The 26851-nt window shown below is 46.5% G+C and overlaps 1 protein-coding gene and 1 long non-coding RNA gene across 5 annotated transcripts in view; one reads left to right on the forward strand and one right to left on the reverse strand.

Moving 5' to 3' along the window:
* Positions 1-3493: 3493 nt before the first annotated feature.
* LOC120103131 (uncharacterized) lies at positions 3494-7010 on the forward strand. Its single transcript, XR_005505222.2, has 2 exons — positions 3494-5767; positions 6188-7010. It is a non-coding gene; the product is annotated as an uncharacterized LOC120103131 (long non-coding RNA).
* Positions 5794-26851, reverse strand: part of Zbtb8a (zinc finger and BTB domain containing 8a) — a 28264-nt gene continuing 7206 nt past the window's right edge. For 2 of the 4 annotated variants that reach the window (XM_039109794.2, NM_001399150.1), the window contains 4 exons: positions 24552-24639; positions 15770-16630; positions 14072-14241; positions 5795-6451 (listed from right to left, as the gene is read on the reverse strand). In XM_039109794.2, the coding sequence (XP_038965722.1) occupies positions 6119-6451; positions 14072-14241; positions 15770-16592 (1326 nt within the window). In that variant the 5' untranslated portion in view covers positions 16593-16630; positions 24552-24639 and the 3' untranslated portion in view covers positions 5795-6118. Of the gene's footprint in view, positions 6452-14071; positions 14242-15769; positions 16631-24551; positions 24640-26851 lie in introns of all 4 variants that reach the window. The other 2 variants (NM_001107913.1, XM_039109795.2) reach the window with 2 other exon arrangements.

The following is a 26851-nucleotide window of genomic DNA, read 5'->3' on the forward strand; positions in this document are numbered from 1 at the left end:
CATAGCCAACCTCATGGTGAATCCTCTGGTTCTTCCAGGTCTCTCCACACCTTTCTTCTTTCTCCTCCTCTTCCTCCCTCCACCCATCTCTCCCTCTTAACCCACATCCTCTCTTGGCCTCCCTCTCTCCTCCTCTTTTAGACCCCCAACTATGATCCAAAGTCCTGCTCTATTCTCTTCTCATGCCCAGCTAATTGGCTGACCAGCTCTTTATTAGCCAATCAAAGGTGATGAGAAACGATTTTTACATAACATTGAGATGACCATGCCATCATCCGGACTGCAAAGAGGTGTCTGGGCATAGAAGTCAGCACCTGAAATACACAGTGCACAAACCCATTCCCCAGTGCCATCTCAGCCCTTAGATGGTTTTCTATGATACTAAAATGACGGAATGGATGTTCAATAGCACCCTTTAATACGACCCTCTAATACAGTTCCTCATGTGACCCCCAACCATAAGGTTATTTCATTACAGCTTTAGAACTGTAACTTTGTTACTGTTATGGATAAGGGGACATTACTGGAGATACAGGTTCACCAAAGAGATAGAGACTCACAGGTTGAGAACCACTGCTCTAGCAGGTGACCTGGAGGGCAGGTTTGTGGGGACAACTGTAAGAAAGCCTTGTTTAGGCTGTGGGAGCCGCGGGTTACCATGTAGACATGGCCAAGTCCAAAAACCACACCACACACAACCAGTCCTGCGAATGGCACAGGAATGGCATCAAGAAACCCCAGTCACAAAGATACAAATCTCTTTTTTTTTTTTTTTAAAGATTTATTTATTTATTATATATAAGTACACTGTAGCTGTCTTCAGATACACCAGAAGAGGGCATCAGATCTCTTTACAGATGGTTGTGAGCCACCATGTGGTTGCTGGGAATTGAACTCATGACCTCTGGAAGAGCAGTCGGGTGCTCTTAACCGCTGAGCCATCTCTCCAGCCCAAGATACAAATCTCTTAAGGGGGTCGACCCCAAGTTCCTGAGGAACGTGTGCTGTGCCAAGAAGCACAACAAGAAAGGCCTGAAGATGGGTTTGGGGATTTAGCTCAGCGGTAGAGCGCTTGCCTAGCAAGTGCAAGGCCCTGGGTTCGGTCTCCAGCTCCGAAAAAAAAGAAAGGCCTGAAGAAGATGCTGGCCAGGGGCTGGGGATTTAGCTCAGTGGTAGAGCGCTTACCTAGGAAGCGCAAGGCCCTGGGTTCGGTCCCCAGCTCCGAAAAAAAGAACCAAAAAAAAAAAAAAAAAAAAAAAAGAAGATGCTGGCCAACAATGCCAAGTCAGTGAGTGCACGAGCAGAGGCCATCAAGGCCCTTGTGAAGCTTCAGGCCTTCAAGCCCAAGATGCCAAAGGGCTCCAGTTGCAAACTCAGCTGTCTGGCCTTCATCACTCACCCCAGACTTGGGAAGCTACATGGACGAGGGTCGGAGGCTCTGCCAACCAAAGCCCAAGGCTCAAACCAAGGCAGAGGCCAAAGCTCCAGCCCAGGCTCCCAAGGGTGCCCTGGCCCCTGTGAAGGCCCCATAGAAAAGGCTCCTGCCAGTGTGAAGGCAGACGGACTGGTGCGACACACCCACCTATACACTATTTGCAGACGACCAGTGTCCTATGCTGTTTTTACAAATAAGCTTGAGGCAAGATCTATTTTAAAAAAAAAGAAAGAAAGAAAACCTTGTTTATTAAGAGGCAATTTTAACTGCTGGTGGTGTTGTGGCAGACACTGCTGGTGTTCAGGCAGAAGGAACCGTGTAAAGTAACGTTGGGGTCCCAGGCAAAGCACCTCCTCCATTCCCAAAGATAAAGCATGTCTATCATGAGCACAGCTACCGCTCCTGCCAGCTGTTTGCCTTTCAGCCCTAGCTGATCAGATTGTGATTACAACCTCACCGATTAACCGAGGAACTGTGGACAAACCACTCCGTAAGAAATATAGCATGACATAAAGGTGGCTTTTTCCTTTGTGGGGTTTTTGTTGCTGGGTTTGTTTGTTTGTTTTTCCAAGACAGGATTTCTCAGTGTAACCCTGGCTGTCCTGGACCTCACTCTGTAGACCAGGCTGGCCTCGAACTCTGAGATTCGCTTGCCTCTGTTTCCCAAGTGCTCGGAACTCAAGGCATGCACCACTATCACCCAGCCTGGTGACATAAATGATAAAAATTATTCCTTTTGTTTTAGACAGGATCTTACTGTGTAGCCTTGGCTAGCCTCCAATGTGCAGAGATCTTCCTGCCTCTGTCTCCCTGGAGTGCTGAGATTAAAAGGCATGGGACTGGGGCGGGAGAGATAATTGAGCAGTTAAGAGCACTTGTCAAGCCAGACATATGTCTTTAATCCCAGCACTGGGAGGCAGAGTCAGACAGGTCTTTGTACATTCGAGGCCAGCCTGGTCTTCAGAGCAACTTCCAGGACAGCCAAGGCTGTTACACAGAGAAGCCTTGTCTCAAAAAACAAAAACAACAGAAAACAACCAAGCAGAGGAGGTCTGGGTAAACTTCCCAGTACCCACCTGGTACCAGGCTAACGACTAACTGAAACTCCATTTCCAGGTGATAAGCTTTCGTCCTCCACAGGCGTTGCACACACACAACTCACAGTCATAATAAATGCAGGCAAAACCCTCATAAACATAAAAAGTAAACCTTTAAGAGAAAAAAGTATGGGCAGCCACACAAAGCTAGAAATTATTCTTAAAAACTGATTAAGGGCTGGAGAGACAGCTCAGTGGTTAGAGCGCCGACCGCTCTTCCAGAGGTCATGAGTTCAAATCCCAGCAACCACATGGTGGCTCACAACCATCTGCGATGGGCTCATATGCCCTCTTCTGATGTATCTGAAGACAGCAGCAATGTACCCACATACATATAAATAAATAAACAAACCTAAAAACTGATTAAGTCCCCTCCAGTTTATTTTTATAATTTCTTAAAGAACCAGGCACAACGCATGCACCTTTAATCCTGTCGTTCCAGAGGCAGGCAAGTCTTTGTGAGTTTAGGGTAGGCCGGCCTGGTCTACATAATGTCCAGCCCGAAATTCCAAAAGCAAATTTTAAAAATATTTTTATTTTGTGTGTGTGTGCGCATGTGTGCGCGCGTGTGTGTGTGTGTGTGTGTGTGTGTGTGTGTATGTGTGTGTGTTTATGTGAATGAGTGTTTTGCCTGCATGTAAGTGCACCATGCAATGCCAGTAGAGGCCAGAAGAGGGCACTCCTAGAACTGGAGTTACAGATGGTTGTTAGTAGCCATGGGAGGGCTCAGCCCTGAGCTGGAACATGGGTCCTCTGCAAGATCAGCAAGTGTGAGCAACTGATGAGCTCTCTCTCCAGTTCCATCTACAGGGTATTTTTGTTTTTTCTTTTCTTTTTTTCGGAGCTGGGGACCAAACCCAGGGCCTAGCGCTTGCTAGGCAAGTGCTCTACCACTGAGCTAAATCCCCAACCCCCCCCCCCCCCAGGTTGTTTTTAAGGAGAGGAAAAGGGTTATATTGAAAGACCTTGGGCTGGAGAGATGGCTCAGTGGTTAAGAGCACCGACTGTTCTTCCTGAGGTCCTGAGTTCAAATCCCAGCAACCACATGGTGGCTCACAACCATCTGTAATGAGATTCGATGCCCTCTTCTGGTGTGTCTGAAGACAGCTACAGTGTACTCATATACAATAAATAAATCTTTAAAAAAAAAAAAAAGAAAGAAAGACCTTCACCAGCTGACTTGACTCTTAGCCGTGCGTTTCCTGCTTTTAACTCAGTGCTATTTGTGCCGGTATCGTATAGATGTGGTATGTAGGTGTTTCGAGGCCAGAGCAGGATGCCCAGTCTTCCTCACCAACTCAACCTCCTTGCCTTTAAAAAAAAAGGGGGAGGGTTTCTACGGGGAGCTGAAAGCACAGCATTCTGGCTTGGCTGACTAGCCCATGAAGCTTCCAGCTCCACATGCATTCACCCACACACATGCTTGGCTTTTTTATGGGTTCCAGGAATCCAAACTCAGAGTTTCAGGCTTACCGAGCCATAGTCTGTGTGTGCCACTTGTGTGTAGAATTGCACACATGCACATCTGCACGCTCGTGTGGAGGCTGAAGGTCAGGGCGAGGTTACCATTCTCCACCTCAGTTCTTGAGATGGGCTTCTTCACTGAACCTGGACTCTAGACATCTGCTCATCTCCACGTGCCCAAGGAGGACTGGGGGATACATATGGACAGCCGTGTCTGAATTTCTACATGGGTTCTGAGGACCAAATTTTGGGCCTTATATCTTCATGGCGAACACTTGTTTTCTACTGAACCATCTCTGCATTACCTCTACTTAATTCCCCTGTCCCCCCGCCCCCGCAACAAGATTAGCTCATAAAGTTAATTTTTTTAGCTAGATGATTTGTACAGGCATGGGGTCTGTTTTGTTTTTGCATACTATGTCTGCTTACCACATACATGCGATGCCCACAGAGACAAGATGAAGACATGGGTCCTCTGAACCGGAGTTACCAATCTGTCTCCTCTGAAAGAGTAGGCAGTGCTCCTAACTGCTGAGCTGCCTTTCCAGCCACTCAAGAGTAGAATTAATTCAATGACAATTTAACTATGGCCAGGTGGTGGTAGTACACATCTTTAATCCCAGCACTCAGGAGGCAGAGGCAGGGGGATCTCTGAGTTTGCGGAAAGTCTGGTCTACAGAGTGAATCTAGAACAGGTAGGGCTATACAGGAAAACCCTGTCTCAAAAAAATCAAAACAAGGGCTGGGGATTTAGCTCAGTGGTAGAGCGCTTGCCTAGGAAGCACAAGGCCCTGGGTTCGGTCCCCAGCTCCGAAAAAAAGAACCAAAAAAAAAAAAAAAAAAAAAAAAAATCAAAACAAGGGCTGGGGAGATGGCTCAGTGGTTAATAGAACTGACACTGACTGCTCTTCCAGAGGTCCTGAGTTCAAGTCCCAGCAACCACATGGTGGCTCACAACCATCTGTAATGGGATCTGATGCCCTCTTCTGGTGTGTCTGAAGACAGCTATAGTGTACTTATAATAAATAAATAAATAAATAAATAAATAAATAAATAAATAAATCATAAAAAATAAAACAAAATTTACCTATTAACTGTTTCAGACACATTAGCTTTCAGTCATAATCCTAAATCATTTAAAATAATGGAGTTGTGTTATAAATTATTTTAGACTTATAAAAAATTTTTTCTTTTTTGGGGGGGTTTAAGACAGGGTTTCTCTGTGTAGCCCTGGCTGGCCTGCAAACTCAGAGCCACTACCCCCCTCCCACACACCCGCCTCATAAATGCTGGGATTAAGAGGTTATGTGTATGATAGACGTTTTGCCTGTATGCACGTCTACACCTCAGTGCCTAGTGACTTTGGAGGCCAGAGCAGGTGTTGATCCTCCCATAGATACAAAGTTACAGGCGGTTGAGAGCAGCCATATAAGTGCGATGGATCAAATATTTCATTCTCTGAAGAGCAAACAGTGCTCTTAACTGCTGAGCACCTCTCCAGCCCACAGACTTGATGCTAGGTCCTGCGGTTGGGTAGACAGACTCCTGAATGCAGCCTTACGTGGTTCCCTATGAGATTCAGTATAACCTGTGTGCTTTCAAAACAGCTTAGATTGTTGTATCCGGGTTTATTGACAGGCGAGGGCAAAGGCTCCCAGCAAGCCTGATGACCTGAATTCCACCCCACGCGATACTTCTACAGATTTTCTTCTGACTTCCACAAGTGTCCTAGCACGCGCACAACCCCCCAACAAAACGAACAAATAAAAAGGTAAAAATTAAAAAAAAAAAGGTTGTCTTAAAGTTTTGTGATAGATTTATTTAAAATATTTTAGTCAAAAAAGTTTGCTAAATAGATTTTTTTCCCCCAATATTTAAAGAAAGTGGTATCTGTAATAAGAGAAAGGGTAGGTGATCATCCATCATGCCAACACAAGCAAGGTCTTTCCAGTGCAGCAACGAAGTTCAGCATGGGTACAGTGGCCTATTCAGAAAGCATGCAAGTTACATCCGGTTGCTTCTAAGTCACAGGAGAAACCCATTAACCGAGCTCTGCCCGCGGAGAGACACACGATGCCTGTGTAACTGCAGGCACACCAGCTCTGACAGGTCGCACTTCAGGCTACCTAATGTTGGGTTTTATTTCTTTCTCTTCTTCTTCCTCACTGTCGTCAACCTGCTGTATGACCAGATCGGCAGAGCCGTCCTCTACAATCTCCACATAGGACCTGTTCTCTTCTTCGCTCAGATGCCACCGGCAATCCTTATCACCATCGGCGGGGGACACGCGGTGCTGCTCCGTTTCCAGGTCAGCAGGGAGGCTGTCCATGCCCACTTCCGTGAGGCACTCGTTACACAGTCTGTAGCGCCTGGTTCCTTCCTGCACCACTTGCCCTGTGAGGTCAGTCACGTGGCGTTTGCATTTCCTGCAGATGAGCTTGCATGCCTGGTGAATCTGTGCAGGGATTCAAAGAGTGATAAAAATAAACGTTCAAAACTGGGTCAGCTTGCTATTTTAGGGAGCAGTTCATATACTTAAGATGCTCAAGGGGTTGGGGATTTAGCTCAGTGGTAGAGCGCTTGCCTAGGAAGCGCAAGGCCCTGGGTTCGGTCCCCAGCTCCGAAAAAAAAAAAAGAACCAAAAAAAAAAAAAAAAAAGATGCTCAAAGCATTAAACCCAAGTTGACGTCTAATTATTCCAAGTGCCGGTGATAAACCCGCACGATGGACACATCAGATAGCAGCTTTCTCTAAAAAATGGCTGTAATGTTTTTTTTATACTATTACATACTTAATAATTCCATACATTCGGGCTGGAGAGATGGCTCAGCGGTTAAGAGCACTGACTGTTCTTCCAGAGGTCCTGAGTTCAAATCCCAGCAACCACATGGTGGCTCACAACCATCTGTAATGAGATCTGATGCCCTCTTCTGGTGTCTGAAGACACCATGAGTACTACAGTGTACTTCTATATAATAATAAATATAATAAATAATAAAAAATCTAAAAAAAAATTCCATACATTCATTAACCCATTCCTTCCCAGAGTTAAAGTTGCAAACACTGTGTCATGTTCTGCTTGAAAGATTTTAAAGAATTTTATTTATTATTATTATTAGTAGTAGTACTATTATTATCATTAATGTGCATAAAGGGGTCATATGCATGCTTTGGTGAACATATGGAAATCAGAGAATAATGTTTTGTTTACTTTTTATTTTATATGCATTTTTGTTTTGCCTGCATGTTTATCTATGTGTGGGTGTCAGATTCCCTGGAACTGAAGCCACAGATAGTTTTGAGCTGCCATGTGGATACTGGGTCATTTGGAAGAGAAGCCAGTACTCTTAACCGCTGAGCCATCTCTCCAGCCCCCTTCATGGATTTTTTAAATTTTTATTATTATTATTTTTTTTTCTTTTTTTTTTTTGGAGCTGGGGACCGAACCCAGGGCCTTGCGCTTGCTAGGCAAGCGCTCTACCACTGAGCCAAATCCCCAACCCCTTATTATTATTATTTTACTAGAGGAAAAATATAATCCTGAATGTAAGTTTATCAATATCTTTGCAAAGATTACTGGCTATTTTTATTAACCAAAGCTCGGATGGGAAGTGGACCACACTGGGGGTGAGAGGGCTTGTGCCCTAATCCTGGTTCAGTCTGTATCTTTATCAAGTATTAACCAAGTATCTCAGAGCAAACTTAAACATGATAGACCTGTTTCAAGCTGTCAGTCAAAATGATGAACAGATACAGGGACTGTCCAGAAAGGCGAACCAGACTCACCAGAATGGACGCTGGTTTAAATAAAGAGCCCTGTGGTTCCTCCACACATCAGACCATTGTTATCCCTGCCTGCTTCTTTACGACTGATGTGGACGCTACTCATGGGGCTGAAAGTGAGGATCACATGAGTTAAGAGGTCATGAGGTGCTTTGGTTAAAAAGTTAGGTGGGGGGGTTGGGGATTTAGCTCAGTGGTAGAGCGCTTGCCTGGCAAGCGCAAGGCCCTGGCAAGGCCCAGGGTTCCGTCCCCAGCTCCGAAAAAAAGAAAAAAAAAAAAAGTTAGGTGGGGGCAGGAAAGATGGCTCAGCGGTTAAGACCACTGGCTGCTCTTGCAGAGGACCTGGGTTCAGTTCCCAGAACTCACATGGCGGATCTCGACCACCTTAAAGTTCAGTTTCAGGAGACTCAGGACCCTCCCTGGCTCATGAAGGAACCAGGGAGTATGCATTTAGCATGCACTACACTTCCACACATGCAGACAAAAGTTAAAAAGATTTATTTTGAAAAAAAAAATGGGGATTGGAGAGGTTGGCTCAGTACAAACATTGCTCTCCCAAGTTCCCAGCACCTGAGTTCAGTTTTCAGCACTGCAGTGGGCTAATGACAACTGCCTGTACCTCCAGTTCTGGAGGGCTCTTGGGTCCCTTTCTAGAATTTGGCAAAAATTTGACATTGGGCCAGGACAAGGAAGTAGGCTCAGGATCTAGATCATCCTGATCTGTCCCTGAATACCACGGGACTCTGTTTATTGCCTTGCTTGTTCCTTGACTACTTTTGTTTATTGCTCTATTTGTCCCTCGACCTAGAACTGACCTTATTCTTTGCTTGTACTTAGAATGGTATAAAAACAGAACGGGGAAAAATAAAGCCGCTTCAGCCTCAGCACCGACTGAAGTCATGTTATATATAATGTGCCATTGAGGGCCTGGAGACCCTGTTGACTGACTGACATGGCTTGGTGACAACGCTAGGGAATCTGACGCCCTTTTCTGGCCTCTGTGGGTACTGATGTCCCCCTCCCCCCATAATTTTTTTTTGGTTCTTTTTTTCGGAGCTGGGGACCGAACCCAGGCCCTCCCCCATAATTAAAAAGAAAATTTAAAGACTATATACTCCTGGCCCTTTATGTGAGTGCTTGGGTTGGCACAGCATGTCACCCATTGAGTCATCTTGCGGTCCTCAGACTCACTCTTTGCTGTGAAAATACCATTAACTGAACAGTTCTTGGGGAAATGAATGGCTGTGTGATAGCAGGCCAGCGAAGACGGCACCCGTGAGTGTAAGAGGTACCACCATACCCCATCCTTTCGACAGTGTTCACTGTGTGACCTCAATGTCTTCCAGTTAGTTTCCTAGTGTGACCCATGAACTATACAACATTGGCCTTGATGTGTTCTGGACAAAGTTCTTTATTTGAAAAAGACTTAGATGAAATTTCAGGCAGGGACGTGTCTCTGTGTGTGTGTGTGGTGTGTGGTGTGTGTATGGTGTCTGTGTGTGTGTGTGTGTGTGTGTGTGTGGTGTGTGTGGTGTGTGTGTGTGTGTGTGTGTGTGTGTGGTGTTGTGTGTGTGTGTGGTGTTGTGTGTGTATGTGGTGTGTGGTGTGTGTAGGGGGGTTTATACTGGTTTAAAAATACACTTTGGTGCCAACCAACCAGAGCTTCCAGGGACTAAGCCACTACCCAAAGACTATACATGGACTGACCCTGGGCTCCAACCTCATAGATAGCAAGGAATAGCCTAGTATGAGCACCAGTGAAGGAGAAGCCCTTGGTCCTGCCACAACTGAACCCCCAGTGAACGGAATTGTTGTGGGGAGGGTGGTAATGGAGAGAGGATGGGGAGGGGAACACCCATAGAGAAGGGGAGGGAGAGGGGTTTGGGGGATGTTGGCCCAGAAACCAGGAAGGGGAGTAACAATCGAAATGTAAATAAGAAATACTCAAGTTAATAAAGATGGAAAAAAAATAATTTACGGGAAAAAAATCAGAACTCCGTCAATAAAGTATTCTAAGAACATAAAAAAAAAATACACTTTGGGGATTTAGCAATGAAGACAAGCTTGACTCTGGCTCAGACAAACCAGCTATAATAGGGATTGGTGGGAGGATATGGGGAAATCAGAACGGAATTGAATGCTAGAGAATTGAGTTACTACAGTGGGAAGGCAGGAGGCAAAAGAACATGCGTAGTCTGGTCTTATTTTTGTTAAAAAAAGTGCATAGAAGAATTTGTGAGGGTATATAGTAAATGAATAGACTATAGGCGTACCCCTCTATGCCCATCTGAAAAGGTTGTTACTGTCAGTGGTGCTTACATGATGCGTGGGTGACCGTGTGACGCATGGGTACTGGTGTGGGTGCACGAATGACGGTGGGGGTGTGTGGGTGAGGGTTAGGGTGCATGGGTGAGGGTGAGGGTGTGTGGGTGACAGTGCAGGTGCATAGGTGAAGGTGTGGGTCCATGAGTGCCACAGCATGCACGTGGAGATCAAAGGAGAATTTTCAGTAGTTTGGTATTTCAGGAATTGGTTCTCTCCTTCCACCATATGCTTCTGATGTATGAACTCCGGTCATCAGGGGCTTGACAGCCTTTTCCTGATGAGTCACCTCATTGGCACATCTTCTGATATATGTGTGTGTGTGTGTGTGTGTGTCTGTATGTATATGTATGTGTATGTATTTATATATATATGTGTATGATTTCTTTTTTTTTTTTTTTTTTTTTGGTTCTTTTTTTTCGGAGCTGGGGACCGAACCCAGGGCCTTGCACTTCCTAGGTAAGCGCTCTACCACTGAGCTAAATCCCCAACCCCCCCCCTTTTTTTTTTTTGAGTACAATTCTTTTTTTTTTTTTTTTTTTGTTTCTTTTTTTTCCGGAGCTGGGGACTGAACCCAGGGCCTTGCGCTTCCTAGGTAAGCGCTCTATCACTGAGCTAAATCCCCAGCCCCATGATTTCTTTTTATTTACATGCATGTGTGCCTGTATGAGTATGTGACACATGTGTGGGTCTCCATGAAGGCTAGGAGAGGGTATTGGAGCCCTTTGAGATGGAATTATGGACCACTGTGATCTGCCTGATCCTCTGTACTCGTTCTTTTTTGGTGGGGCTGGGGTTCGCTGTATAGCCCTGGCTGTTCTGGAACTTGCTCTGTAGACCAGGCTAGCCTGGAGATCTGCTTGCCTCTTCTGGGACTAAAGGACTAAGCCCTGCTAGGTGTGTGTGTGTGTGTGTGTGTGTGTGTGTGTGTGTGTGTGTGTGTGTGTCTGTGTTCCTGTGTGGCTACATGTTTATGTGTCATTGCAGACAACCTCTGGTGTCAGTCCTTAACCTTCCCTCTTGTTTGAGGCAGGGTCTCCCCTGCAGCTGCCTCTAACTCAGGGCATTACGATTGCCCAGCAAAGACTTTTATCAACTGAGCCATCTCTCTGGTCCCATTTTTGGATTGTTTTTGAGACACGGTCTTACACTGCGGCTCAGGCTGTCCTGGAATTTACTCTGTAAACCAGGCTGCCCCCTAACTCATGGTGATCCTCCTGCCTTAGCACTGGGATTAGAGGCACGAGCTACACCTAGTCCATCATTAAACGTTATTAAACCATGAGGTATTGAGCACTGAACAGCAAATTCCCTGACACTTTCCTGATAGTCCCTAACCTGGAGTGTCTATCGGCCTTCATTCTCCTTTCCTTAGGGAGACCATGGGAGCCTGACACAGACTAGAGAGGAAGTGTACTAGGGACAGGTCAGACCCAGACCCTGACAGAGGGCTCAGCAGGCTTCAGCTATCAATAGTAGATGCCGAGTATACAGATAAATGGTGACTCTGTAAGCATTCTGACGCTTAAAATATTTGTACAGGATAATCGTTGTCTCCTAGCAGAGAAATATATCAAACCATTTGAGATCTGATGAACTAACATGGAAATAAAAGAGATTTAGCACCAAAAGAGAGTCTCCTACTTCAAGGTCTTGAAGAATAAAATTATTTAGCTGTGTATATGCAGGGTGTGATGATGCGACCCTTTAATCCTGGAAGCAGAGATAGCCGCACCTCTGTGAGTTCTAGACCAGGGACTGTATTTACCTGGTATTCAGTGTGTGTCTGTGTGCACCTGTGTGTCACAGGGCACATGTGAAGGCCAGAGGGCGACAACTTTCAAGAACTGGTTCTCTCTTTTCACCATGTGAGTCACTGATTAAACGTAGTTGTCAGGTGTGACAGAAGTGCCTTCACCCACTGAGCCACACGGTGAAACTTTTTATATAACTTTTTTTTAAAAAAGATTTACTTATTTATTCTATATGAGTACACTGTCGCTGTCCTCAGACACACTAGAAGAGGGCATCGGATCTCACTACAGATGGTTGTGAGCCACCATGTGGTTACTGGGATTTGAACTCAGGGCCTCTGGAAGAGCAGTCAGTGCTCTTAACCACTGAGCCATCTCTCCAGCCCCACTTTTATATAACTTAATGTATAAATCTATACATTATTTACAAACCAAAAAATAGTACTTCTGGAATAATTTTTAAAAAAAAACCTTATTTATTATTATGAATTATTATTGTTGTTGTTTGTGTGTGTGAATGTGTATGTGTGTACGTGTGTGTGTGTGTGTGTGTGTGTGTGTGTGTGTGTGTGTGAATGTGTATGTGTGCACACGTGTGAAAGCCCGAGGACAGCTTTGGAGATCTTCTGGGTTCTGGAAATCAAACTCAGGTCTTGAGGCTGAGACCATTTGGTGGCAAGGACTTTACCCACTGGGCCATCTCACTGGGCCAAGAGTTCTTATATGGTAGAGCGAAGAGATTTCCTTTCACAAATTTGTGGTTGTTACATGGACGTATACACGTCTGTATATCTACATACATGTAGACATTCAGTGGCCTCCTCTACTGTACCCCATTATATTATATACGGCATTTTAAACAGACTTACTATTTACTTATCTATTCATTTATGAGCATTCTGCCTGCATGTATGTATGTGCAGCCTGTGTGCCTGGTACCCACTAGAGTACAGAAGATGGTGTCAGATCACCTATAACTGTAGTCACAGATAGCTGCGAACCACCGTGTGCGTGCTGGGAACCAAGTCCGGGACCTCTGCAAGAAAAACCAGTGCTCTAACCACTGAGCATCTCCTTGCCCCTCTAACCTTTTTTTTTTTTTTTTTTTAAATCTCTCACTAAACTGGAGCTCACTGATTCAGCAAGACCAGCTAGAATTCCAGGAGCCTCCTGCCTCTGCTTCCTAGAGCTATAATTACAAGTGCAAGCCACCACACTAGGGTGATTCATGTCGTCGTCACCATCATCATCACCATCATGTCATCATCACCACCACCACCACCATCATCATCATCATGCTATGTTTTCATCATCGTATCATCATCATCATGCTATGTTTTCTTCATCATCATCATCATCATCATATCACCATCATCATCATCACCACCACCACCACCACCACCACCATCATGCTATGTTTTCATCATCATCATCACCACCACCATCATCATCACCACCACCACCACCATCATCATGCTATGTTTTCATCATCATATCATCATCATCATCATGCTATGTTTTCTTCATCATCATCATCATCATCATCATCACCACCACCACCACCATCACCACCACCACCACCATCATCATCATGCTATGTTTTCATCATCATCATATCATCATCATCATCATCACCACCACCACCACCACCACCATCATCATCATCATGCTATGTTTTCATCATCATCATATCATCATCACCATGCTATGTTTTCTTCTTCATCATCATCATCATCATCATCACCACCACCACCACCACCACCATCATCATCATGCTATGTTTTCATCATCATCATCACCACCACCACCATCATCATCATCATGCTATGTTTTCATCATCATCATCACCACCACCACCATCATCATCATCACCATCATCATCATCATCATCATCATCATCATCATGCTATGTTTTTCTGTAGTTGCTGGGGAACCCGACTCAAGTTCGCACTTTTGTGTGGCAAACACTTTACTGAGTGAACCCCCTTCCCATGCCTCACTTAGATTATTAAAGCAGATAAGAGCAGGGCTGGGGATCTAACTAAGGGTAGAGACCTTGCTTACCATGCACGATGAAGTGTTCAGTCCCCCAGTACCACAAGAAGGGGGTAAAAACAAAGGGAGGGTGAGGGAGAGGGAAGGGAGGGAGAGGGAGAGGGAGAGAAAGCAGATAAATGCTCACATAGAAGCAAAACGGCGAGAACTTGCATACACACCGTGCGGAAGTGGCTGCTCAGATGGTCTAGCCTGCTGAAGCGTTTCCCACAGGCCTGGCACGGGTAGGGCCTCTCTCCTGTGTGGCAGCGCAGGTGGCGCTTGAGGTCCGCCTTCCGCTTTACCACATGTGTGCAGTATGGGCACTTGAACCGTAGCCTGGGCAGATTGTCTGTCAGGAGACAGTGGGGTTAAATCACCGCAGAGAGCACGGCAACGACTCTGTCAGCGTAAGGGATCCAGGAGTTGCTGGGTCCAGACTTGGGAAGGGAAAGTCAGATGACCTGAATTAAGTGCCCTGGACTGCCGAGCAACCCTGGCACAGAAGTAAAACGTGTTTGCACAGACCTCCACTCTTCCCCTCTAATCCAATCCTTCACATTAGAGTTTTACACTTGGAAAGGTAGTGCCACACACACACACACACACACACCGTGCGCACACGCGCGCACACATACAAGCCGAAAATGAAGCAAATTAATTTTTAAAGAGGAATTTTTGTTTGTTTTTGTTTGCTTGAGACAGAGTCTCACTAGGCAGTCCTGGGTGGTCTCAAACTCACAGAGATGAGCCTGCCTCTGATCCCCAATCCTGAGATTAAAAGTGTGTACCTTGCTTCACAGAGATTTTTTTTCTTTTTTTTTTTTAATTCTTTTTTTTTTAAAAAGATTTATTTATTATATATAAGTACACTGTAGCTGTCTTCAGATACACCAGAAGAGGGCATCAGATCTCTTTACAGATGGTTGTGAGCCACCATGTGGTTGCTGGGAATTGAACTCATGACCTCTGGAAGAGCAGTCGGGCGCTCTTAACCGCTGAGCCATCTCTCCAGCCCGATTTTTTTTTCAATTAATTATTTATTTTTACACTCCAGATTTTACTCCCCTCCTGGTCCACCCACTTCAGAGATTTTTAAAGATATATATATATTAAAGATTTATTTATTTTATGTACATGAGTACACTATAGCTGTCTTCAGACACACCAGAAGAGGGCATCAGATCCCATTACAGATGGTTGTGAGCCACCATGTGGTTGCTGGGAATTGAACTCAGGACCTCAGGAAGAGCAGTCAGTGCTCTTAACCACTGAGCCATCTCTCCAGGTCCTATGAAATAAATTTAAGTAAAAAGTATGACTTAAAAAAAATCATGGGGGGGCTTGGGGATTTAGCTCAGTGGTAGAGCGCTTGCCTAGGAAGCGCAAGGCCCTGGGGTCGGTCCCCAGCTCCGAAAAAAAGAACCAAAAAAAAAAAAAAAAAAAAAAAAATCATGGGTTGGGGATTTAGCTCAGTGGTAGAGCGATTGCCTAGCAAGCGCAAGGCCCTGGGTTGGGTCCCCAGCTCCGAAAAAAAAAGAAAAGAAAGAAAAAAAAATCGTAAGAGGCTAGAGATAAGTCTCAGGAAGAGCAACGGCTGCTTTTCTAGTGGACCCGAGAACGGTTCACAGCGCCCACATCTGGTAGCTTACAACTATCTGTAATTCCAAGTCCAGAACATCCAATACACTTGGCTGGCCTGTGGGTGTCACCCATACAGACATGCTCAAACACACACACACACACACACACACACACACACACACACACACACACACGCACACACACACATGTAAATAATGTAAAAATCTCTTTAAAACTGCTGTGGCACCTAAAATGAAGGGCCTTTAAACTTGAGAGACTTAGCTTCTCTGGGGTACCTGGAAAGCTCCTGGAGGCGACCTCAGGCCCTTGGCTGTACGGGTAGCCAGCAGAAACAGGATCCACTTCAGCATCCACCTGGACCTGCTCTTCAGACTGGGAAACATGGTGGCCGGAATCGGATGTCCGAGCATCTCCTTTGCCCGACTTGAAATGAACAACTTCAGATGGCTGTGGCAATCTCAAGTGCTTGGTCTTCTTAATGGGGTCCTTCCTTTGCTCATGCTTGGCCAATGGTGGCTGAGGACTCCTCTGGGAGGCTGGGTGGTAACTGTACTTGTTCCATGGCTTTCCACTCACTATGGCTGGTCCTTGGTCTGGGCTCAGGTGAGAGCGGGGAGACCCGCCATCTTCCTGCCAGCTGCTGCTATAGACAGAGGGACGCTCTACTCCATTAGAGCCGGTGTCCTTATCCGAGAGGCTGAAGTAGCGATCTTTCTCCTTCTCACTAATATCCAAGGAGGACTTAATGAAAGTCTTGCACACGCTGATGACGTCAGTCATCTGAAGGAAGCTCGCGGCAGACATCACTTCTATCACATTCTGTCCAGTAAGAGAGAGTTTGCCGGAATAGACGAAGTCCAGGATGACCGTGAAGGTGTCGGGGGAGAAGGTCTGAAACGTGGCTGTGGTTGGCTGACTTGTCTCCTTGGAGTTCTGAGAAAGCAGCATTTTAAAGTAGCCACTGCTTGCGAACAATACATTCCGATGCGCCTTGAAGACCTTGCCTTCGACTAGAATACTGCAGTCACAAAACACGTCTTGCCTGCGCTGCTCATTCAGTTGCTCCAGGAGGTGGGACTGGTGCGAGGAGATCTCCATTTTGCCGGGGAAGGACTCACGTGGGTAGCGGAGAGGACCTAAAGGGGGTAAGGACATACGTGGGTACCGGAGAGGACCTAAGAAACAAGCCTGCAACTTGCCGGTGAAAGTACTAATCAGAAAGATCGGTTTCCCAGCTAACCCTCTTTTCTTCTTATAAAATAGTTCCCAAGACACAGAAGACAGCGGGTCCCACAGGAGCGGCTACCGCTGGCCTACAGTCCCTGCTACTCAGAAGGCTAAGGCATGAGGATTACAAGCTCAAGGCCTGCTTGAGCTACAGAGGGTTCGAGGTCAGCCTGGAAAATTTGCAAGATTCTGTCTCAAAATAAGAAGTGAGGAGAAGGATATAGATAGTCACATGGCAAAATACCAGCTGAGCTTATGGGGGGGGGGGAAGGCCCCATGTTGCAAAAACCAAACAAAACAGAAACAACAGACAAAATAAAACAACCCCATCCCACATGTGCGCACTCCCACACACACTCACCAACCCGGCAGGAGAGGGTTCCAGTCTACCCTATTCCTACCTCTATTTCTGATGTAAAATTCTAGTCGTCACTACATGACTGGAACTATTTGTCAAGGTCTGACGCTCAAACTTAGAAAGATGTGCCTGGTGCACAAAGACGACAGAAGCAAGCGGTGCACCATATGGAAATGACAGCGCAGCTGACCCTGAAACCCCATAGCAATGGACCTGACAGTGTCTTTATTTTGGATGGCACTCAGTCTCCCGAGTGCAGGGCCTCTAGGCTTGCACTTCCCCGCTGCCTAAGAGAGCAGCCCATTCTTTTCTCTTCAGATGTTTTTACTTATTTTATATATGATGAGTGCACTGTCACTGTCCTCAGACACACCAGAAGACGGCATCAGATCCCATTACAGATGGTTGTGAGCCACCATGTGGTTGCGGGGAATTGAACTCAGGACCATCTCCCCAGCCTCAAGAGCAGCTCATTTTTACTGTGGCTGGTAGCATCCTCCCCGCTGGCCTCCTGAGCTCGACCCTTCATCTCTCTTACCCTTCCCCCTCACTCAGGCTAGAACATGGCCTATCAAACAAACAAACAAAAAAAAAAAAAAAACAGGGCTGGAGAGATGGCTCAGCAGTTAAGGGCACTGACTGCTCTTCCAGAGGTCCTGAGTTCAATTCCCAGCAACCACATGGTGGCTCACAACCATCTGTAATGGGACCTGATGCCCTCTTCTGGTGTGTCTGAAGACAGCTACAGTGTATTCACATACATTAAACAAAGAAATCTTAAAAAACAAAACAAAAAACATAAAATGAGACAGCTTAGGGTCAAGTGGTATAACCACAAATGATTTAATAGCAGTCGAGTGAAATTATTTCTTGCCATGTCTAGTAATGAAAAGAAGGGTGGTGTTGGGAAAATACTGAAGTCCTAAGGAATGGAGGAGGGCAAGACATTCAGTGTACTCTTCAATTTTTACAATTTTTTTGTTCTGTTTATTGCTTGTTTTTCCAAGACGGGGTTTCTCTGTGTAGAGAAACTATCCTGACCTGGAACTCACTCTGTAGACCAGGCTAGCCTCCAACTCAGAGATCCACCTGCATTTGCCTCCAGAGCGCTGAGATGAAAGGCACTGTACCAGCACTGCCTGGCTCACAGAAAATTAAACTATTTTTTTTGTTTGTTTGTTTGTTTTTTTCAGAGCTGGGGACCGAACCCAGGGCCTTGCGCTTGATAGGCAAGCGCTCTACCACTGAGCTAAATCCCCAACCCCAAATTAAACTATTTTTAAGTTAATTTTTCCATCAAGAAAAATTTTAAGTTTCAGTAAAAATTGCTTTCCGGGCAGTTGGTGGAAGTTGAAAGCGGGTATCTGTGTTGGTCAGAGTTGCTATGAGCAAGTTCTTTAAACAGGCTCTACCTGGGGGCTACTGGGGAGCAGGAAGACGCTTCACGTTAAAAGTAAAGTGGAAGGGTTGGGGATTTAGCTCAGTGGTAGAGCACTTGCCTAGCAAGCGCAAGGCCCTGGGTTCGGTCCCCAGCTCCGAAAAAAAGAAAAGGAAAAAAAAGTAAAGGAAAGGACAATATCTTCCCAGGCACTGCCTCTGACACGTGGTAGGGGCGACAGAAGCTGAGAGGGATGAGCCCAGCTCCATTCACACAGGAGTGACTACACTTGTCACCTAGTGCAAACACTCCAGTCCACAGCTCAGATCCTTGGGGAGCAGGCAGGACTGCAAGACAGGATTAAGTGTGAGTTTAGGGGTGCACACACTTTGGTATGCCCCCGCCATGAACTGGGCAACAGGGTTTCCAGAGAGAACTAATAATGAGTTTGCAGGTTGATCACTCTCTTCTGTCCCTGAAATAAATTATCTGTCTGGAACATAGAGAACAGCTTCTGATCTCTGCATAGGATATCATCTTGGTTGACAGACAAGAGGGCAGGAACTAAACCCTCCATATCAGAATCTAGGGGCTCATTTTCCAGCTGTTTGTGGTGGAAAAGATTTCCTTGCCAATGAAAAAGTGAACTGTGGAGACGTGTGTCGGATGGTGGCTCGGAGGCTCTCTCCTCACCTGCATCTGCATATTGAAGGCAAGACTGCTCACTGCAATAACCATGACAACAGCGATGGAGCGCCTAAGAGGGGAAAGGACAGGCTCCAGGCCTCAGACTCTTAGCCCAACTGACCAGAGAACTATTGCCCTAAGGGAGTTTTTTCCTACAGCTTGAGGTAGGGACATCAGGAGAAACCAATCACGAAGTAGGCATGGCTTTCAAAGTTACAACAGAAGTTACTTCACGCCTTGACCAAATTCCTTCTGTAAGAACCATTGATGAAGGAGAAGGACCTGGGCACTTGGAATGAGAGGTCTGGAACAGATTCAGATCATCGGAGAACCTTGTACCTCTGAAGTGCCCTGAGCTCCCCACATACCGGGAAAAGAGCCTCTCTTCACTGAGACTGTTATCTTCCTCCTCCTTCCATTCCTCTCCCCTTTTCCGCCCCACCCCTTACCCCAGTCAGAACTCAGGTGGGCCTCACACCCAGGATCCTATTGCCTCAGCCTCCCAAGTGCGAGACTCAGGTGTGTGTGTGTGTGTGTGTGTGTGTGTGTGTGTGTGTGTGTGTGTGCATGTGTGTGATGAGCTTTACCTCTACACTCTATCTGAAACATAGGGGTGCCGTGAGTAAGCAATGCCCCGCAGAAACATTTGGATGTTTCCTCTCCAGGGACTATTTGGAGGGAATTGAAAGAATTAGGAGATGTGACCCTGTTGGAGGAAGGTTGTCACTGTGGGTGGGTTCTAAGGTTTTAAAAGCCCACACCAGGCCCAGTCTGTCTGTCCATCTGTCTGTCTCTCTGGGTCTGCACATCAGGAGGAAGCTCTCAACTACTGCTCCACCAACACGAGTGGAGCCATGCTCCCCGCCACCTTGGTAACGGACTAAACCTCTGAAACTGGAAGTCTCCGATTCAATTTCTCTCACAGCAATGGAAGAGTAACTAAGACAGAAGTCGGTACCGGGCAGCTGGATACTGCGGTGACAGCCCTGACCTGGTAACTTGTGACTTTGGGATTTTGGATTAGGAACGTGGTTGGAGGCTTTAAGCAGGCCTTAGTCAGCCATACTAGTAAGGCCATGAAGGCCAATGGGGCTGAGGGCAATGGAAATGATCGGCTGGCTCCAGAAGGTTCAGACGGGGAGTGTGTTAGTGAGTGGCCTAGCCTTATGTTGGCAGAGAATGTGACTCCTTTTTCCCCTTGTCCTAAAAATCTGCCTGAGGCCAAATCAAAGAGTTTCAGATTAGGGCATTGGCTGAGATTTCAAAGACTGCCTAGTATTGACTTTGTCTGAAGATACCCCTAAGAACTGTGGTCATCAGTAATCACTCTTCTGCAGTTCTATACTGAAAAGGAGCAAGTTGGACAGGACAAATACGAAAACACAGCTTAAGGAGAGAAGGAACGGGCTGGAGAGGTGGCTCAGTGGTTAAGTCCTGAGTTCAAATCCCAGCAACCACATGGTGGCTCACAACCATCTGTAATGGGATCTGATACCCTCTTCTGGTGTGAATGTATATATATATTATACACACACACACACACACACACACACACACATATAGAAAGAGAGAGAGAGAGATTGAAATTAAATCTTTAAAAAAAAAAAAAAGGAGAGAAGGAACACCAGGATGTAGAATGGAGGTCAGCCCAGCACACAAAGATGGGTCCGGAGAGATGGCTCAGCCGGTAAAGGATAGGCTCACAACCAAAAATATAAGAAAAGCCGGAGGCTGAATGGAATAAAGGGATTGTCAACTTCAGGGCAAGACCTCATCCAGCTAAGTTCCAATTTGTGAGACGGAAGTAAAGGAAAGCATATGCAGTGAAGGAAACCTTCAAGCAGGAGAAAGCTGGTCAAAATGTATTGGATGGGGCGTGTTCCAGGCCTGGCAAGCAGGCGGCCTTGGCAGCGTCAGCCACATGGTTCTGGCTTTAGAGTCAAGGATACAAGAAAGGGGTTGTGGAATCTCCCTCCTTGGCTAAGGAAAGTCACCAAGGTCAGGCACGTGTCAGGGTGACCTCCATGGAGGCTCAGAGAGGCCATTGTGTGAAGCTATGAAAGTGAAGCCTGCATTGTCTTGGAGATCCTAACATGATGAGAGGCCAGAGCCGTGGGCTACCTGCCGAGGCAAGCTGCAGACTGGATGTGGAACCAGCCCAGGAGAGAGAAGTGTGCTGCAGTCAACAGAGCTGAAAGGAGTTGGAGATCTGAAGAGAGACATTAGATGTGCAGATGCAGAATGGGGAGTTTGCCCTGCTGGGTTTCAGGCTCGCTTTGGTCCAGCATTTCCTCAGTAAGCTCCCTTTCCTCCCTTCTGAAATGGTAATGTGGGGCTGTGTGTTGGAAGTAGATGCTTTGCCTTGAGTCTCGGAAGACTGGAGTTTCAATCAGGGTTGAGGCAGAAAGACCATGAGGACTCTTGAAGTGGGACTGAATGCATTTTGCATTATGATATGGCTACCAGCCCGTGGGGGCCGTGCACTGGAATGTGGAGACTTGAATCCGAATAGCCTCATAGGCTAAGACAAGGGGCAGGCTGCCATTCCTAACTTGCCTTTCTAGACAGCTGTGTGGCTCCTGACCTGAGATGCTCACCCGTAGCGGGTGCCTAGTAAGCAAGCTTCCTCAGACCTCCCTCACCACGCCAGCACCACTGGACCATACTCACAGCCACAGAATGTTTTCCAAGGTGCTAACTTTCTAAACCCACACAGAAGGAAAGGGTTTGTCAGATTTCACTAAACAACCTTGGCACAGACCTAGGAATGAATAATGACCTCAAAGGAATACACTGTTGAAGTGGGCTGAATTCGTTGACCCGGATGCAGTTACCAGATTCTGGATTTAAAGTGTTTGCACAGGCACCTGTGGGTGCAGGGCGGGGGAGGGGAGCAGCTCTGAAATGTATTTCTCTCCTTGACTGCAACTGGGACTCAGGAGAAAATAATTTCCAAATATGTTAAAATACCAGAACGTCTGGCGGAGTGTGGAAGAAGGCCAAGTGATCCGGCTACCATTTTGATCCCATCAGAGATGATGCTCTGAAAAGCTGGGTGCTGGCCAACAGGATGCGGTGTGCGTTAAAAGCACTGCATGGGGCGCGGGGGTGGGGTGGGCACTGAGCAATGTATGACCCCATCTCCTTTCCAAAACTGTGACACTCGGGTCTTGACACCAAGGGGGCGGGGCTACAGCTCAGCGGTAGAGTCCTTGTCTACAAGGTATTGTGGTCAGTCTCCAACACTGAGGACAAGAAAAGAAATGAATGGAGGGATGGAAGGTAGGAGGGAAAGCCAACTGCAGCATCTCGTGCCTGTAGCTCCCGTGTGGGGAGGATAAGACAGGGATTCCCGAGGCTTGCTACTCTCAGGCTCCAGGTTCAGCAAGACTCTGTCTCGAAAACTAAAGCGGCAGCCGAACTCAGAGGCACGTGTCTTCAGTCACATCGCTTGAGGTGAAGAAGCAGGCAGATCTCAGTAACTTCGATGGCAGCCTGGTCTGCATAATGAGTTCCGGGGCCACCCAAGACTACACAGTGAGACTCTGTCTTAATATAACAGTAACGATGTTGTGGAAAGTGACTGAAGAGAATATTTGACATCAACCTCTGGCCTCTATACTCATGTGCATACGCATGTATATATACACGGATGCATGCACATAGGAGCATGTTACACACACACATACACACACACACACACACACACACACACACACACACACACACACGGAAAGAAGTAATAGGGTGAAGCTGGTACAGCTCGGTGGTTCATATTAGCATGGTTTAGTCTCCAGCACCAATAAAACAAGAGCAAAACCGCAAAGCAAGAACGAAGGCAACCGCGGAGTTTCTGCAGCCTCCCCTGCATCCAGCCTCTACCTCCAACTTCTGCAGCTCTTGCTCTGATTCTGCAGAGACCTTAACTGCCAAGGTGCAAATGCCACCCCTTAGAAATACGAACCAGTACCACTGAATTGGACTGTGCCTCGATTTCCTGTCCTCTTCTGGGGGAGGAACAACTTCACTTGCATTTTGAAAATGGGGGCAGGAGGATCTCTGAGTTTGAGGCGAGCCTGGTCTACAGAGTGAGTTCCAGGACAGCCGGGGCTGCAGAGAGACACCCTGTGGATGCTGTGTGGATGGGGACGCTGTGTGGATGTGGATGGAGTCAGATGACTTCTGAACATGAAATGGAAGGCTGACTGGAAAATGCTCAACAGCTGTGCTAACCCAACCGAGAAAAGCACAGAACCGAGCTGGTCAAACTCAGGATGCCTGGGGAGAGGCGCAAGACGCCCAATCTTAGCCAAGGAGACACTGATGACGACTGGAGGAGGAAGGGTCATTTTTCGCTGTAGTTGTAGCCCTAGTAAGTTGTCCACTATCCAACAAGTGACCTCATCCTTATGTGCATATGGCTGACAGTAACAGGACTCAGCAGGTTATGAAGAAGAAAGGGACAGGGAGAAGGAGCGCATGAAGTCAGGAGGGAGACATGTTGGAAAAGTATGGGGTACGGGGGAACTTGGAGGCAGGGAATGAGCAATGATGTAATCAAAACTCCTTGTACACATACATGAAATTCTCAAAGAATAAGTGGAAAATATTATATTAAAATTTCAACACAGGCTGGAGAGACAGCTCAGCAGCCAAGAGCACTGGCTGCTCTTCAGGAGGGCCTAGGTTCAATTCCCAGCTCCCATGTGGCAGAACATGGGTGTCTGTAACTCCAGTTTTAGGGGATCCCAAACCCTCACAAAGACATACATGCAAGAGAAACACCAATGCATGTGAAATAAAAATTAAAAATTGGATGATATTCGACAGTAAGTTAGAGGCTTGGGGGGCAAGCCAGCGTGTGAAGTAGTTGCCACGCAAGCATGAGGACCTGCTCTGACCCCTAGAGCCTACATAAACTCTGACGTGGCGGCATGCATCTGTGCTCCTCATGAGAAGAAAAGTCGGTCAGGCGGTTTGGGTGTAGGGTAAGTCTAAATGTTCCTGGTCCTGATCTGAGCAGGAGGCCTTGGGATGAACTTCTCCCTTATACGGGACCAGGAACATTAGGAGCTGGAGAGAGATGGCTCAGCGGTTAAGAGCACTGACTGCTCTCCCAGAGGTCCTGAGTTCAAATCCCAGCAACCACATGGTGGGTTATAAGCACCATAACTCTAGTTCTAAAGGATCTACGGCCCCTTTCTGACCTTTGCATGCATGCAGTGCACAGACATACATTCAGGCAAAATACCTATACACATCATAGAACTAATATACAGAATTAATATTTATATTAATAAAATCAAAGGATTAAACCTTTCCACGTGCAGCTGGAGTGGAGATCGGAAACAGAACACCCAAGGGCCTGAGTTCAGTCTCCAGCACCAAGGACATGACTTCCTCATACCTGGAAAGGTCCGATGCTACTCTTGAAACCTTAAGACTGTTGCAGGGCAAAGAGGAAGGGATCCAAGTCAGCACGAACAGCACAGTGTCTGTGGGGAGAAAAGATAGATACGCAGGGTGAACTTCTGTAATGAGAGACATATCTGCAGGGATACCTGGTTATTTATTTATATAGAAGGCATCGATGTTCAGCATGTAAAAATAATCTGGCATAGATTATTCATTTTGATGCATTATGTCACCTTCTACATAATTAACACTTTAGGGGATGGTGGAACACATCTGGGATCCCAACACTTGGGAAGTCTAACAGGAGGGTCAGGGGTTCAAGGCTGGCTGGGTCTGCCTTGGACCCTGCCTCAAAATAATAGTAACCCGGCTACAAAAGCAACTAAATTGGCAACTAAAGCAGCAGGAGGGAAACTGTGAATAAACTCAGAAGTTGGAGGAATAACTGTTTTATGGGTTTCAAACTTGCGATCCTCCTGCTTCAGCCTCCAGGGTTGGAAGGACGGGCATGTGCTACCACGCCCAGGAAAAGTAGAAGTTTGAGGGAGGAAAAAGTCTTGGCAGAATGAATGATTGTGTCTGTTAGGACGGGGTGGGTGGAGCAGTGCTCTGGGATCACCAGAGCTCTGTAGGGGCACAATCACGGTCTACTCTGTGGCCAGCCAAAGTGAATTCAGTTACCAGAGAATAAACTTCTAAACTGAGCCTGTGCCTTACACAGCTTTTACACGGTAGTGAAATGTCAGGTTTTGGGACAATCACCAAGCTCCACCCTAGCAACTCAGACACCGAAGAGCACATTTCCCACAGTCCTTTGCAGTAAAGTTTCCACAGTGTGAGAGGTCAATGAGGTATTCTTTTGTGACAGGTGCAAGGGAGGCAGAAAGCAGGTGGGAACCATGTGTGCATAGCTGGGCTGTTAATGCTGGCAGACATGTTGATGGAACCTTGATGGCTGGCAAGACAGCAAATGACTTATACAAATATTCGAATGTCATGAATCTCATTAAGACATTGTTAACAGTTATAATTCTTTTTGTTAAAAGATTTATTTATTTTATCTATATGAGTACACTGTCGCTGTCTTCAGACACACCAGAAGAGGGCATCGAATCCCATTACAGATGGTTGTGAGCCACCATGTGGTTGCTGGGAATTGAACTCAGGACCCCTGGAAGAGCAGTCGGTGCTCTTAACCACTGAGCCATCTCTCCAGCCCCATCAGTTATAATTCTTAAACAGATAAGTAGTAGAGTCACTGGTGACATTGAAGGCAGCAGTTTCTGGATCCCCAAACTGCAGCTAGGAATGTCATTTGCAGCCCCCAGAGTCCTTCTGTGATGGCCCCTTGGGTAGTCTTGTTCTGGGAAACATTTCAGAAGCCCTGAACCACAAGCCCCTTATGCAAGCCCTTTTGATGAGGACCCAAACATTTCAGTAGATCTCTCTCTGCTTAAAATACTCGAACTGTTTTTGCTTTCCTGAAACAAGATCCAGACGGCAGACTGGTACCCCGTTGTCCTCAGGACTGGAGCAGAGGGGTGAGCAGTCTGTGAGCTACATGCCTTGGTTTCTTCATCTAAAAAACAACAATAGGGGTTGGGGATTTAGCTCAGTGGTAGAGCGCTTGCCTAGGAAGCGCAAGGCCCTGGGTTCGGTCCCCAGCTCCGAAAAAAAGAACCAAAAAAAAACCATTAACAACAGTAACCTGAGGCTCTGGAACTACAGGACTACAGCCATGAGAAATAACCCAAGGAAAACATCCACCACAGGTCTTCAAGGTAAATCACAGGGCTGGAGAGATGGTTCAGTGGTTAAGGTCACGGGCTTGAGCCGGGCATGGTGTACACTCCTTTAATCCCAACACTCGGAAGGCAGAGGCAGGCGGATCTCTGGGAGTTGAAGTCCTGCTGGTCTACAGAGCGAGATCCAGGACACAGAAACTCTTGTCTCAAAATCACCGACAATAGAGGAGAAGTTGCTGCTCTTCCCAAGGACCTGAGTCAGAGTCCCCAGCACCAACCCGTTGGTCCACAACAATAGGATCCATCCAGGGTCCCACTCTGAGCTGTATGGGCACCAGGCACACACATAAATGTACGTATAATAATCATACACATAAAAATAACTTTTAAATAAACAAGTGGTGCGTGCCTTTAATCCCAGTATTGGGAAGCACACGCTTAAGTTTTGGTTTTTTTTTTTTTTTTTTTTTTGGTTCTTTTTTCTGGAGCTGGGGACCGAACCCAGGGCCTTGCGCTTCCTAGGTAAGCGCTCTACCACTGAGCTAAA

This window comes from Rattus norvegicus, chromosome 5, assembly GCF_036323735.1.
Source record: "Rattus norvegicus strain BN/NHsdMcwi chromosome 5, GRCr8, whole genome shotgun sequence".
Lineage (NCBI taxonomy): Eukaryota > Metazoa > Chordata > Mammalia > Rodentia > Muridae > Rattus > Rattus norvegicus.